Source organism: Hemiscyllium ocellatum, chromosome 13 (genome assembly GCF_020745735.1).
Source record: "Hemiscyllium ocellatum isolate sHemOce1 chromosome 13, sHemOce1.pat.X.cur, whole genome shotgun sequence".
NCBI classification, from domain to species: Eukaryota; Metazoa; Chordata; class Chondrichthyes; order Orectolobiformes; family Hemiscylliidae; genus Hemiscyllium; species Hemiscyllium ocellatum.
The window spans coordinates 36,520,762-36,537,082 of NC_083413.1; the positions used below are offsets into that span (position 1 = coordinate 36,520,762).

The 16,321-nt window shown below is 39.9% G+C and overlaps 1 protein-coding gene across 1 annotated transcript in view; it reads left to right on the top strand.

Annotated features, from left to right (window-relative positions):
• The first annotated feature begins 278 nt into the window (after positions 1–278).
• Positions 279–16,321, top strand: part of psmd2 (proteasome 26S subunit ubiquitin receptor, non-ATPase 2) — a 73,400-nt gene continuing 57,357 nt past the window's right edge. Inside the window, exons 1-7 of the mRNA XM_060834758.1 lie at positions 279–450; positions 10,803–10,859; positions 11,245–11,409; positions 12,513–12,634; positions 13,941–14,165; positions 15,244–15,402; positions 15,988–16,132. Coding sequence (XP_060690741.1) covers positions 328–450; positions 10,803–10,859; positions 11,245–11,409; positions 12,513–12,634; positions 13,941–14,165; positions 15,244–15,402; positions 15,988–16,132 — 996 coding nt within the window. The 5' untranslated portion in view covers positions 279–327. The remainder of the gene's footprint in view (positions 451–10,802; positions 10,860–11,244; positions 11,410–12,512; positions 12,635–13,940; positions 14,166–15,243; positions 15,403–15,987; positions 16,133–16,321) is intronic.

Below are 16,321 nucleotides of genomic sequence, written 5' to 3' on the forward strand. Positions count from 1 at the left end.
CACCTCCACATCATCTGCTGCCCTTGTCCTTCTGGATAGATGCAGTTGAGGGTTTGGAAGGTTATTTGATCAGGAACCATGTGCAAGTTTACAGGGAAAAGGCAGAACAAAGCAGCAGATAGCGTGTTTATTTTGGAAAAGGTTTATGTGGCAGACACAATGGTCTGAATGTAACCATACAATACACATTCTGAGAGTGTGAGAGTGTAGCTGGGTGTTTTGAACCGAGATCGCGGTTTGGTGCCGGCGGGTTGCCGTAGCGCGGTGACGTTGCCGTGGTGGGCGGGGTTTCCCGGCATTCCGCGGGTGTGGGAGCTGCGCGCCGTCATGGAGGACTCGAAGAAAGGCCAGCAGAAGCAGCAGGCGGCGGCGCCGCCACCGCGGAAAGGCGAGGACAAGGCGGCCGGGGCCAAGGACAAGAAGGAGAACGAAGACAAGGAGCAGGAGCTGGTAATGGCAATCCGGGCGTTGTTTGGGCGGCCCACCGTGTGGCCGGCAGCACGATGCCGGTTCCTGCAGAGTCACGGAGGCTCAGGACTGGGAGTCAGGCTGAGGCCTTCACGCTCAGCCTCCCCCTCCCCGCCACGATCACTTCCACCAGCACCTCACACTCGCCGCCGCCCCAAACAATCCCCACTCAACACCAGCCCCGAGACTCTTCTCCACCCCCGCTCCCATCACCTGCTTCCCCCTCCAAGCACTTCTCTCTCCAACAACCCCCACCACCACCACCAAAAAACACTCAGGATTTCAGGTCACACGTTACATTTACAGTTGCAGAGATTGTTGTTTCATGTAGTCTGCGTACGTCTTTAAAATAACATTGATTTGACTGGCGAGGTTCTGCAGTTTGCTTCTCCTACCCCAACAAAATTCGAGTGCTTTTGAAAAGACACTATACCCGCAGTAACTTTGATAGATAGTGTTAATAAGCTTTTTGGCCAACTTCTCCATGTTCCCCATTGACAGAATATTGTAACCCCACCAATCCCCAGTTCAGAATAGTTTACTCATTTATTGTCCCTTGTATTTTTTATTGAAAAGTATTAAAGTTAACAAACCATGGCGCCATCACTTTTCAATCCTGCACATCCACTACCACACACACATCATAATCCCCTCTCCCCTACATGAATTAGTCGAGAAGCCAACAAGGAAGCACAGCGGTTTTCACACCTGATCTTTTAAATGATTTTAGCAAAGCAGACAGTCTCATAATTGGAAGTTAAGCTGGACAAAGAGGAGACATCCTCAAAGGACAGAAAACTTGTCATTCTAGTTGTTGTTTCAGTTTAGACAATCAGTTCAGATTCCTGATGAAGGGATTTTGCCTGAAACATCAGTTTTCCTGCTCCTCGGATTCTGCCTAACCTGCTGTGCTTTTCCAGCGCCATTCTAATTTTGACTGTTATCTCCAGCATCCGCAGTACCCACTTATGCCTCGTCATTTCAGTTTACCCAAGTTTGGGAATTGTTGCTTTAAGGTGTGATATGAACTGTATAACGTTGATTTTCATATTGCATAGTTAATGCCAAAATATTATCTAGTTTAAGCTCAACTGGGAGTTTGAGTATGAACTTGTCAGATTTGCCTGAAATGTACACATTTTTAAAAAGGCCTCTAAATGCCAACCAAAGCAAGTTTGTCATATTTGCTTTATAATGTGGTGTCAGAAACTGGCTGCATAATGTAAAACGAGTTTTGGTTCACTACCACAAGTTGTTTCCATTACCATCCTGAATAACAAAATCAACAGTACTTCCCTATTAAATTTTAAAGTTTGTGAATTATACAAAATTTGGCTGTGTGGTAGATAGTGAAAATGATAACAGTATGTTGTGGAGATATTTTGAAATCTGAGAAATAGGTTGGCACGTGTCAAATAAAGGAGAAAGTGAGGACTGCAGATGCTGGAGATCAGAGCTGAAAATGTGTTGCTGGAAAAGCGCAGCAGGTCAGGCAGCATCCAAGGAGCAGGAGAATCTGACGTTTTAGGCATGAGCCCTTCTTCAGGAAGGCAAATAAAGCAAATTTGTGTGAAGTATTATACCTTGGGAGAAACAGCACAGGCACTATACTCAGAATGGGACCACTTTATGGGGGTCAGTAGCAGAGGAACTTCATTTATGCTAAATATTTTGTGCTCAACTGTATGCAATTCTGAGTACCACTCTTTTGGACTTGAGAGGTTTACCAGGTTGATGGAGGGGGCGATCCACTTTGGACTAGTTGAAGAGATAAAACTAGGTTTGTTCTTCTGAGTGCTGGCTACATTAATGAGAGACCTGATGAATGCTTTTAGTAGTAGGATGAAACAAAACCTCTGACAGTTAATTGATAATCAAAGATCCTAGGCAAAAGGACTAGACAAATTAAAGATTTTTCCCCAAAGAAGGTATCTAAGATTCTTGAATGCAGTATCCAAAAATGTCAAATTGGAGTTTGTAGGAACGTTCAAACCTTTCTGTACTAATAGAGAAAAAATGGGCAGGTGACAAAATTGGACAGGTTTTGAAGAGCAAAATGACATGACTGACTGAATAGCCTTGATTGTATATGACTTTGATTCCTAAATGTGCTGTCTGAACATTGAACTAAATTTCAAGGCAGCACTTATTGACTAGTGTGTAGTCTAAAACTGCGTTAATGCTTTCTCAGTGCTTTTTGTTGCCATTTAAGTGTCATATTTCCTATATCCTCTGCAAGTTTAATAACTTGGTTGCCATGCAGATGAGCTTATCCATAAAACTTTAGCTCTTGAGTAGTTTGAATCTGATGTGCTAATATTATTGACATTTTGAGCTAACTTAAGAAAAAAACATTTTGGACTAAAGACGTGAGACCATAAAACACAGGAACAGAAATTAGCCTTTCAGCCTGTCATAGCGTCCTACAGCACGGCCCATACTGGTCCCTGCTGACCAAAGTGTCTGTCAGCTCTACTGTGCCATTCAATTAAGATTATAGTCGGTCTGATAATCCTCAACTCTATTTTCCTACCTTTTCCTCATAACACTTGCTTCCCTAACTGATTTAAAATCTGTCTACTTCAGGTTCAGCAACCCTCTTCCTCTCATCCGTCTTAAATGTATGACCCCTTATTCAGAGATTATGCTGTCTGGTCTTCGATTCTTCCACAAGGGGAAACAATTATTCCACATCTACTCCATCAACTCTTTAAGAATCTTTTATGTTTCAATAAGGTTGCCTCTCGGTCTTCTATATTCCAGTGAGTACAGACTCAATCTATTTAACCTTTTTCGTAAGACAGTCCCACTCTACCTGGTAGCAGCCTAGTCAACTTTCTCTGGACTGTCTCCAATGCTGGTATATCTTTCCTGAGATAAGGTACCTAAACCTCTTTACAGTATTCCTGACTGTAACAAAATTCCCTACTTTTATACTATATACCCTTTGAAATAAAGGCCAACATTCCATTGACATATTCTTTTTACCTGGTGAAAGTATTTTGTGCTGGTTTTTGTGTATCATGGACAAGGATGCCCAAATCCCTCTGTTCTGAGCTTTGTGCAATCTCGTTTGTTTAAATAATGTTGAGCTCCTCTATTCCTGCCAAAATGTATAACCTCTCATTTCTCTCATTATATTCCATTTGTCAAGTTTTTGCCCAGTTCCTTAGCATGTCTGTCCCGTGTTGCAAATTCTGTGTCATTGGCAAACTTGGCTATAATATATTCTCTTCCTTCCTCCAAGCTGTTAATATGCATTGTAAATAATTGTGGCCTCAGTATTTATCCCTGTGACACATCACTAGTTTAGATTAGATTAGATTACTTAGTGTGGAAACAGGTCCTTCGGCCCAACAAGTCCACACCGACGTGCAACCCACCCAGACCCATTCCCCTACATTTACCCCTTCACCTAGGATGGCCAATTCACCTGACTTGCACATTTTTGGACTGTGGGAGGAAACCGGAACACACGGAGGAAACCCACACAGATACGGGGAGAATGTGCAAACTCCACACAGTCAGTCGCCTGAGGCGGGAATTGAACCCAGGTCTCTGGTGCTGTGAAGCAGCAGTGCTAATCACTGTCACCGTGCTGCCCACAATTTTACAAGTTGTCAACCTGAAAATGCCCCCTTTATCCCTACTCATCAACCTATTCTCTACCCATGTTAATATTTTTTAAAATTCATTTGTAAAGCTTGGGCGTCACTGGCTGGCCAGCCATAATGGCCCATCCCTATTTGCGCTTGAGAAGATGATGGTGAGCTGCCTTTTTGAATCACCGCAAGCCACTTGCTGTGGGTTGACCCACAATGCTGGTAGGGAGGGAATTCCAGGATTTTGACCCAATGACTGTGAAGGAATGGTGGTATATTTCCAGAGTGGTGAGAGGCTTGGAGAAGAACTTGCAAATGGTGGTGTTCCCAAATATCTGCTGCCCTTGTCCTTCTAGATTGAAGTGGTTGTGGGTCTGGAAGGTGCTGTCTAAGGATCTTTGGTGAATTTCTTATAGATAGTACGCACTTCTGCTAGTGAACGCCATTGGTGGAGCGATTGAATGTTTGTAGATGTGCCCGTCAAGTGGGTTGCTTTGACTTGGATGGTGTCAAGCTTCTTGATTGTTGTTGGAGCTGCAACCATCCAGGCACGTAGGGAGTATTCCATCACATTCCTGACTTGAGTCTTGCAGATGGTGGATAGACCTTGGGGTGTCAGGAGGTGAGTTACTCGTTGCAATATCCCTAGTCTCTGACCTGCTCTTTTAGCCACTGTGTTTATGTGGTGAATCCAACTGAGTCAATGGTAACCCCTAGGATGTTGACAGTGGGGGATTCAGTGATGGTAATACCATCAAATATCAAGGACGTTGGTTAGAGTGTCTCTTATTGGTGATGGTCATTGTCCGGCATTTGTGTGGTGTGAATGTTACTTGCTACTTGTTGGCCCAAGCTTGGATATTGTCCAGATCTTGTTGCATTTGAGTACGGACTCCTTCAGAATCTGAGGAGTTGCGAATGGTGCTGAACACTGTGCAATCATCAGCGAACACCTCCACTTAGGACCTTATGACAGGAAAGGTCATTGATGAAGCAGCTGAAGATTGTTGGGCCTAGGGCACTACTTTGAGGACTCCTGCAGAGATGTCCTGGAACTGAGATGACTGACCCGCCACAACCACCTTCCTTTGTGCCAGGTATGACTCTAACCAGTGGAGGGTTTGCCCTTGATATCCATTAATTCCAGTGTTGCCAGGGCTCCTTGATGCCTTACGTGGTCAAATGCGGCCTTGATATCAAGGACTGTCACACTCATCTCACCTCTGAAATTCAGCTGTTTGTGCTTGAACCAAAGCTGTAATGAGATCAGGAGCTGAGTGATCCTGACAAAACCCAAACAAGTGTGTTGCTTAGCAGGTGCTGCTTGGCAGCAGTGTTGATGACTCCTTCTATCACTTTACTGATGATGGAGAGTAGATTAATGGGTGTTAATTGGCCAGGTTAGATTTGTACTGCTTTTTGTGTAGAGGACATACCTGGACAATTTTCCATGTTGTTGTAGATGCCAGTGTTGTAACTGCACTGGAAGAGCTTAGCTGGAGGAGCCACTAGTTCTGGAGCGCATATCTTCAGTACAATTGCCGGAATGTTATCAGGGCCCATGGCCTTTGCAGCATCCAGTGACTTCAACCGTTTCTTGATATTGCATGGAGTGAATCGAATTGACTGGAAACTGATATCTGTGATGCTGCGGACCACTGGAGTAGGCCAAGATGAATATTTCACTCAGCATTTCTGACTGAAGATTGTTGTGAATGCATCAGCCTTATCTTTTGCACTGATGTGCTGGCTCCTTCATCATTGAGTATGGGGGTATTTGTGGACCTGCCTCCTCCTGTAGTTGTTTAATTGTCCACTACCATGCACGACTGGATGTGGAAGAACTGCAGAGCTTAGATCTGATCCATTGGTTGTGAGATTGCTTACCTCTGCCTGTCTCTTGCTGTTTATGCCGTTTGGCGCACAAGTAGTTCTGTGTGGTAGCTTCACCAGGTTGACACCTAATTTTTAGGTATGCCTGATGCTGCTACTAGCATGCCCTCCTGCATTCTCCATTGAACCAAGGTTGATCCCCTGGTTTGATGTTACGTAATGGTTGGTTTGGGGATATGCAAGGCCATGAGGTTGAAGATTGTGCTGGAGTACAGTTGCTGTTGATGGCCCACAATGCCCCACAGATGCCCAGTCTTGAGCTACTAGATCAGTTCGAAGTCTGTCCCATGTAGCACTGTGTTAGTACCCCACAACACGATGGAGGTTATTCTCAATAAGAAGGTAATACTTAATCTCCACTTTTATCTATGCTTTCATGGAAAGATGCTTCTGCAGCAGGCAGGTTAATAAGGATGAGGTGAAGTATGTTTTCCACTTGGTTCCTTCACCACCTGCTGCTGACCCAGTTATATCCTTTCGGACCCAACCAGCTCGATCAGTAATGCTGCTGCCGAGTCACTCTTGGCGGTCGACATTGAAATCCCCCACCCAGAGTACATTTTGTGCCCTTGCCACCCTCCGTGTTTCCTCCAAGTGTCGTTCAACATGGAGGAGTACTGATTCATGAGTCGATGGAGGACGGTGCATGATAACCAGTAAGAGGTTTCCTTGCCTGTGTTTAATCTGAAGCCACGAGACTACTTGGGATTTGGAGTCAATGTCAAGGATGCCCAGGGCAACTCCCTCCTGACTGTATACCACTGTGCCACCACCTCTGCTGGATTTGTCCTGTTGGTGGGATAGGACATGTCCAAGGATCGTAATGGTGGCATCTGGTGTGTAATCTGTAAGGTATAATTCTGTAAGAATCACCATGTGAGGCTGTTGCTTGAGACTGAGACTAATCTCCCAATTTTGGCACTAGCCCCAGATGTTGATGAGGAGGACTTTGCATAGTTGACAGGGTTTTCATGTTTTGCTGTTTTCTTCTCCTGTTGCCAGGTCGATGCCACGTGGTCTGTCTGGTTTCGTTTTTTTGTTATGACTTAGAGTCATGGAGATGTACAGCACGGAAATAGACCCTTCGGCCCATTTCATCCATGCTGACCAGATATCTGAACCTAATTTAGTCCCACTTGCCAGCACGGGCCCATATCCCTCCAGACACTTAACTAAAGAGACCAGCGCTGCACACAGCACTCCAGGTGTGGTCCTGCCAGTCCCCTGTTTAACTGAAACAGCTTACTTCTACATTCAGTTCGCCTTAAAAAAAACGATTATACCCCATCAGCTCTCCTGATGATTTGTTTGCGATTCATGCCCAGGATCCTGAGTTCTGAATCTCTGTTTAGATAAAGTGCTTTTCTAATTCACACCAAACAGGCAATTTTACATTTGCTCACATTGGACTGCATTGCCAGGCCTTCGCCCGTTCACCTAACCTGGGACTTCACACATTGCCCGTGCCCGCTTCACAAGTGTGAAAGCCAGGCCACGTCAGTGGCAAACCGAGCCTGTTACTACACAGGCATGTCCCAAGTGAGACATGTAGGCCAGACCAGGTAAGGATGTCTTACAGGAATCAGTGAACCAGATAGGTGTTTCTGACAATTGACAATGGTTTCATTGTCAATTCTTAATTCCAGATTTTTAAAAATTGAAATCAAATTCCACATCTGCCATGATGGGATTCAAACCCGGGCCCCCAGAACAATATTCTGGGTTTCAGAATTAATAGTCGATTGATAATACACTAGGCCACCCCTCCCCAGTATACTACCTCCAGCATCTTGGGCTCTTCTGAAGTAGCCTGTGTAGCACCTCATCAAATGCCTTCTGAAAATTCAAATATATCCACTGCTTCCCCTTTATCTATCCTGCTTTGTTACTTCCTCAAAGAAATCTTGTAAATTTGTCAGGCATAATTTTTCCTTTGTGAAGCCAGGTTGATTATATTATGTATTTCTGAATGCTTTGATATTACATCCTTTATAATGGACTTTAACATTTTCTCAGTAACAGTTGTTAAGCTAACTGGCCTATCGGTACCTTTTTAATTGTCTCGTTCCCTCATTAAATGAAGGTGTTGCATTGGCAATTTTCCAATCCTTTGGATTCCTTGAAAATTAATACCAATGTATCCACTACCTCAAAAGCTAATTCCTTTAACATTTGAGGGTGCATCACATCAGGTCCAGGATATTTATCAGTCTTTATAGCCCCATTACTTTCCATAGCACATTTCCTCCAGTGATACCATTGTATTTATTTTCTTTCCTCCTCTTCTCCTTTCGATATTTGGGAATTTTGGGATGCTGTTAGCCTCTTCTGCTGTGAAGACTGTGTATTGCATGTACTAGACTTGGCTTTATCCTCTTGCTAATTAATCTTCTTCTCCGGTCCATTTTAAATTGTGATTCCATCGATGTCTGAATGCTGAAAGTCAGTTAAAACTGAAAATATAAGACATTAATTGTAAATATTCTTTCTCTCCAGATGTTATTTTTTATACCTATGGCGTGCTCAGCATTACTCTGGCATTTTGTTAGAATGTTATGCAATGTTTTCATTGAACTTCACAAGTTATAATCTACTCTTTTCACGTGTCCCATTGTAAACTAAATCCAAAGAAATATAATTTCTACAAAAAAAACCCAAATTGTATTAAGGTGATTAGCGGATTAGATTTCCTACACTGTGAAAACAGGCCCTTTGACCGAACAAGTCCGCAAAGAGTAACCCACCCAGACCCATTTCCCTCTGACTAATGCACCTAACACTACAGGTAATTTAGAATGGCCAATTCACCTGACCTGCACATCTTTGGACAGTGGGAGAAACCCGAGCACCTGGAGGAAACCCACGCAGACACAGAGAATGTGCAAACTCCACACAGACAGTTGCCCAAGGCTGGAATCAAACCTGGGTCCCTGGCGCTGTGAGGTAGTAGTGCTAACCACTGAGCCACCGTGTTGCTCCTTTTTGATTCCAGTAGTTGAAATGATTAATGTATTGGAGGCTCACCTCTGTGATTCTTCATTTTCCGATACAGGCAAGGATAATTAGAAATCATATAATCAGCTTATAGTCCAACAGGTTCATTTAGAAGAACTAGCTTTTGGACCGCTGTTCCTTCATCAAGTAGCTGTGGAGCAGGATCATAAGATGCAATTTATAGCAAAAGATTACAGTGTCATGCAACTGAAATGATACATTGAACCAGCCTAGATTGCTGTTATATGTTTCATCTTTTAGAATGGGTTACAGGTTTCAGTTCATTAATATGTAAATCCCAGAACTTCTATCAAGTCACATTTTTGAGATAACTTAAGGTTTTATTTTTTAAAAAAGTGACATCTCCACTCAGACAATGCATTAAAGGTGTGAGGTTAGAGTCTTTCTGTATCCCAGTCTTGAGTCAGACTGGTTCTGTTTCTGAAGTAGAAATTTATAAAATGTTACATGGATTGACTGCCTGCAGATTTAATGCAGGCAGTCAATCCATGTAACATTTTATAAATTCCTATTTCAGAAATAGAACCAGACTGACTCAAGACTGGGATACAGACAGACTCTAACCTCACACCTTTAATGCATTGTCTGTCTGAGCTGAGATGTCAACTTAAGTTTTTATAAAAAGACGGTATCTCAAATGTGACTTGAAAGAAGTTCTGGATTTACATATTAATGAACTAAAACCTGCAACCCATTCTTAACAGCAATCTGGGTTTGTTCAACACATCATGCAGTTGCATGACACGAATCTTTTGTTATAAATTCTGTGTTTTATGATCCTGCTCTACAGCTACCTGATGAAGAAGCAGCGCTCAAAAAGCTAGAGCTTCCAAATAAACCTGTTGGACTATAACCTGGTGTTGTGTGATTTTTAACTTTGTCTACTCAGTCCAAACCCCACACCTCCATGTCAAGGATCATTAGCACATCCCTTGTTGTGCTTAGAGGTTTACTTCAACCATTGTTGTGGGGCATCAGTGCCGTGTATTTAAACTGAAGACCACAAGGTTGTGGGTTTGTACCTCAAACCCTAGAGAACTATGCCATTTTGTGGAGAAAAAAAAGGATATTTGAATGGCTTTTAATCTTTATTAATAGTCCCAAGAATGCAGTTGTCTTTAGTGTAGTCTTTGTAATACTGAATTACAAGGGCTCTCCAGTCTGAGATGGTCCAAAATACGAGTCATTGATGTGTAATGTCACAGCTAAACCACATGAGGGAACAAACACTTTTCTCATCCTCAACAGTCATATGACATCGTACAAATAATATCACTTTGCACAAGAAGCACGAAAGAAATGTGATCTCTGGCTGGACACCAATCTTAAATGAAAAGGCAGAAGAGGCGGGTTAAATTAACATCCAAGAAAAAGACCTTGAGGACCTTTTAGTGTTGTCTTTTTTGGACTGAGTTTTTCATTGAGATGGGTGGGAGTAAGAAAGGTGTAGTAAACAAGCAAAAAAGCACATTTAAGCTATTGCAAATTGCAAGTTCACAGTTGCACAGGCAATATTGTAGTGTGAATACAATATTGCAAATCCATTTCTAGTGGAGCAAGCTCACACCACATTGTAACATTTGTTTTAAGTCAGCTCTTCAGAAATGGGATAACAGTTGCTATCTATTCTATTCTAATTTACTAGCATTTAGAATATCTTGAGTAAATATGCTGTAAACGTTATGAAGTTCCACTATGAATTTCATCTTTCTATCTTAGCTGTTTTTTGAAATACATCCAATGTATGGTCTTTTATATGTCAATTTTACCGCCATGAAAACATTTGCATCCAAGCTCTCCTTTCTTGATTTAATTTCTTTTCAGTCTGACGAAGATAAGCAGCTACAGGATGAGCTAGAGATGCTTGTGGAAAGGCTGAGTGTAAGTCACTTTTACTTTGTCCCCTTTTGCCTATGTTTGTTCCCTAATAGTGAATTGTATGCCTGTTTTTCCAGCTTTAAATGCCTGAGGGTAAAGTTTTTAATAACTAACTTTGGAGGCAAGTGTGCAAAGACCTGACATAGTATAACATTTTGTTGAAATTTGGAAAAAAAATTCCTTTTTTCACCAAGTAATCCTCTTAAATGTTTCTTTGTACTCTAGTTACTATTAAAGTTTTTGATACTTTAATTTCGCTGAAGCTGTCATGTGTATTTTGCAACTTGAGATAGAAGTCACCTTGAGTAAAAGTATAAGCTGTAGTTTAAAATAACACTTGCTATAACTGCCCCTCCTAAACTAGGACAATTTTTTAACTTCTTACTAGGAATCAGACACAAAACTTTATCGGGCAGCTCTGGAGGAGCTCAGGAGGCAGATTCGTTCATCCACAACGTCCATGACATCTGTCCCTAAACCACTTAAATTCCTTCGACCACATTATGAAAAGCTTAAAGAAATCTATGAAAAAATGCCACCAGGAGAAAATAAGGTAACCCTTTGTGCAATAATGTCACATTTTGTCAAAATAATATAGAAGATATTTCCAGTGTTTATTGTACTTGTGTCACAAGTTGTATGTGCTGTAATTGTCTCCTATGATGTAACCATTTGAAATATAATTTCAAAGCGCAGCATTAAATTAGTTAAGCTTGATCGCCCATGCGATTACATTTTTTGTGATTTTAAATTTGAGAGGTGAATTCACCTATCCTGCTGTGGTCTAGTTAGTCCATCCACAGATTGTCTGAATGCAGTAGTAAAGTAATACAGATGATACTGCATTTCTCAGCGATGCAATATATTTGTCCAAAATACTGATCTGATTGCTAACAGTTTACATCATTCTCATTTTTCTCCATTGCTCTTATATCACAGAGATGCTATTCCTACTTTTTCCAGAGCTCAGAATACTCCCTCAAATGCAAAAACACAACTTAAAACTTGTGGAGAAATTCAGTAGTTCTAACAGCAATTGAAGAAGTCAATATTTCACTCATTGTTTTTGTCAGTTCTCAGTTTTGAATGTTTCATAGTAATTTAGCCTAATTATTCCTAAAGCTTTACAATAATATTCGATACTTGAATCCATGGTGGTTTGCTTTTGCTTTGTGTGCATGTAGAATGTTTAGAGTTGAGTAAAAGGTGAAGTATCAGATTTGTAAACCTGAGAAATACTTTAGAAAGGTATGGAGAGATTAGTGGAGTCATCAACCAGGTAGATGATATAAGGGTGTGGATGAATAGTACCGTCCATGGGATCAATTGCGTTAATTGAGCATGCAGTACATGCCGGGAGAAAGCATAATTTGGGTTTTTAAAAAAAAAAGGGAGTTTAATTGTGATTGTGTAATTTCTAAGTTAAATAACATTAAGTTGTATCTATGCTTCCTAATACAACCAATGTAGAAATTGTATTAATGTTCTGTAGAATCTACCTTGTTAGAAATAAAACATTAATGCATTATATTCTGTAAGTTGAAATAACATTTTCCAAAACTTCTATCCCTCTATCATTCATGGAACCATTTGAATTATACATTGCAAAGGAACATCAGAATGTTAAATAAAGTGGAAGCACTTTTTCTCTTGCAGCGATTTTGTGCTGACATTGTGTCAGTGTTAGCCATGACTATGAGTGGAGACCGGGAATGTCTGAAATATAGGCTTCAGGGATCTCAGGAAGAACTTGCTTCATGGGGGCATGAATATGTCAGGTGTGTTTTACCACTGTTGTAAAGGTTACTAATGTATGTTTTTCATGTTGATATTATATATAATTGTTTGTCAAAAAGCATAAATTATTTTGAAAGGCATGTATTGTATGAATGCAGCTAAACTAATAATTCCAACTTAATTTTAATCTTGTGCAATTAGCTTATGATTTTGGGACAAAATGGTTATTCTAAAAAGCTAAAGTTCAAACAAACTACTTAATAACTGTGTAACTTGAGATAAATTTCCTCCTGTACATAATTATTTTAACCTGATAGGACAAGGCTGCTTTGTTTGCTGATTAAATATTTGTAAATGCATTTTTCTTAAGTCATTATTCACTTGATTTATTGATGTGCAAAATTGCTGTGGTATTTGCCTTGTAAACAAAGGACAGTCATTCTTCATGGTAGATCATAACCAAAATCTTTGGATAATTCAGATGCTGTGAAAATGTGCTACATAAATGTAACTGTTTTAAGAAGGGGAGGGAACTTCAGTATTGAAAATGTTTGAGTTTTCTTTTGCAGATTACGGGATAAAATGGTAGCGTGTCCACGTTCACATTGCTGACATAAGTACTTAGCCATAGTCCATAAAGGACTGTAGACACCTCTCTCCCTTTGAGAAAGGCATTTGATCTTGTTTCCGGGACACTACTCTGTAAATGATAAGGAGGGATACTGACAATCATCTTTAATTGAGCACTGAGTATTATAAATTATGCTATAACAATAAATATAAAAATTGGAGCAAATCTATTTTTCAAGTTGGCATATTTTTAAGGAGGATAGCCTGGGAGGAAAAATAATGTAATTAGGCTGTGTTATTTGCTCATTACTTCAATATTTGTGTAACAGCTTTTTCTTGGCTTCCTTGGCGTTCCTTTCCTTATTTTCCTCTTCCTTGTACTATTTGTTGCCTGTTTGTTTCCAATCTACTCTTCCTGATGATTCAGTATTTGTCTTGCGTTTGTGCTGTTGATATCAGATTGTCCAGCCCACAGACATGACATTCATTGAGGATTGTGAGTGGCATAGCAAGTAATATAATCAATTTGACCAGGTGAATTGCAATTGATATTCATATCTCGACAAGCTTTCATGTCATTTTGCTTATTCTCTCTTTTTTTAATGCAATAGTATTGGATTTGATGGAAGTCTATTTTTCATTAGTGGAAATGTGTGCTGCTTCATGCTGTCATTGAACAAGTTTTTTGTTTAGGAAAGGTATACAGTTATTTCTGATAAATGTGGTCAGATGTTTGATTGATAAGTGTTTTGGTTTAATGTTGTTTTCTTTTTCTAGGCATCTGGCAGGTGAGGTTGCAAAAGAGTGGCAGGAGTTAGATGAAAATGATAAGGCTCAGCATGAAATACTGCTCACTCTGGTAAAAGAGGTAGTTCCTTATAATATGGCTCATAATGCTGAGCATGAAGCTTGTGACCTCCTCATGGAGATTGAACATCTCAATATGCTGGAAGATTATATCGATGAAAATGCATATTCTAAAGTCTGCTTGTATTTAACAAGGTGTGTTGTCATGATTCTGAAATTCTTACAAGATGAATTATCATATTAGTTGTAAGTTATCCCATGTACAACTTTAGACATACTCTGAATTTGCTCAATATGTTTTAGCTTTTGCCTTATTGGAATAATGATTCTTCAATGGGATCAAAGGTGTTCAAATAAAATTTGTTTCAACATGTTGTATAAAGTTTTCACTTGGTATCTTCTATTAATTCTTAAGTCCTTCCTGTAAACATTTATCTTATTAATCAGCATAAACTTGTGGCTGCCATTCAGCCAATAAGGAGACATCTCAGTTATGTGTGTTGCAGCCCCTTCATCAATACTACAACAAATATCTCTGGTTTTGTGGCACATTGGTAGTGTCCCTACTTTTCAGCAGACGGCCCAGGTTCAAGCCCCACCTGCTCCAGAGGTCTGCATTTAATACATTGGAACAGGTTTGTTAAAAATATCTAAAGAAATTCCTATACCAGACCAAGTTAACTTCTCTACTTCCCAATTGCCAATCAAAGAACTATATTGATCACGTGTGACTTGGACTTGGGCACTAATTGTTGGAAGACTCCAGTTTGATTATTTCCCCCAATTTCTAGTTTCCTTTCCCTTGCAGATAGCATTTCATCTTGACTTTCTATTTACAATTTATGACAACTTATAAACCAAGTGGTTGCTCTCCCAGATCGTTAAGAAATTCAGTTTCATGTGCATATGCAGTTCTCTTTGAATGGATGGACAGGAACTTAAACACAAGAAATCGATGCAGCGTGTGTTGCATCACTAAATTTTAGGTTAACCCATTAAGAATTGTTTATCTCACACTTTAGGTTTTACCAATTTGTGTTCACTTTTTTGTTGTACTTGATTGTATTACATATACCATCATTATTTCTTTTATAAATTGAACATCTTTGTGTAAAGAATGTACTGAAATGTTTTGTTACAAATTATACGGTCTTTTACTGAGTTTGCAAAATGAGATCTTGTGGTTAAATATTTGAACTTTGAACGTGATTTCTTTTTTGTGTATTGATTTCAAACTTGTCCTTCAAGTAGCTTTTTTTCTTCAATTTTTCAGCTGTGTCAGTTATGTTCCTGAACCAGAGAATTCAGCATTGCTTCGATGTGCTCTTAGTATATTCCGAAAATTCAATCGCTACCCTGAGGCTCTGCGTCTTGCACTGATGTTAAATGACATGGAATTAGTTGAAGATATTTTTACTTCCTGCAAAGATGTGTATGTTATTTTAAATCTGTCTGTGTTTGATTAACTATTAAAGTGTGGGTGGTTGTATATAGACTAGGAAGTGGCACTTTTCACTGTCAGCTGATCCTTTCTTTATTAACAAATTTGTTTATATTTTCCTTTTCACTTTAAAAGTACTCATTTTTGATAAGCTATGATTCTCTACATGTTTGTATTTTTCAAGTATTTTATCCTAGTGACTACTTTTTCATGTTGATTATAATTGAGTAATATGCCATCTGCCATTTCTCCACCAATTTTCCAACTATCCATATCCTGCTGTATCCTTTTATAAATTTTCCCACTGTCCACAACTCCAATTTTTGTGTTGTACTTACCAGTCGCGCCAACTATATTTTCATCAAATCATTTAAACATTGTACAAACAACAGAGATCCTTGTACTGATGCTTGTTGGAGAGCAGCACTAGTCACAAACCTCCAGTCAGAAAAACGCCCCTCCACAATCCCCTGTACTTTCTATGACCAAGTTACTTTTGTATCCAACTTGTCCACTTGTCATGAATCTTGTGCAGTTTAATGTAGTTTAATATTGTTCATTTATCTTGATTTGCAGTGTTATTCAAAAGCAGGTAGCATTTATGTTGGGTCGCCATGGTGTGTTCTTAGAGCTAAATGAGGATGTGGAGGACTATGAAGATCTGACAGAGATAATGTCAAATGTTCAATTGAACAGCAACTTCTTAGCCCTTGCACGAGAGGTAAACCACATTTTTAATTTGGCAAATGCATCTATTTAAAATCTGATGTCAAAAATAAGTTTTGCAGTGTCTTTAATTGGTGCCATGTTGAACTTAAACAAATGTGAAATATTAAATCCTTGTTGAAAACATTTTCTCCTTGTGGAGCTACAGTTTGACAGAAAAGCAGTTACAGTATTGTGGCTGAGG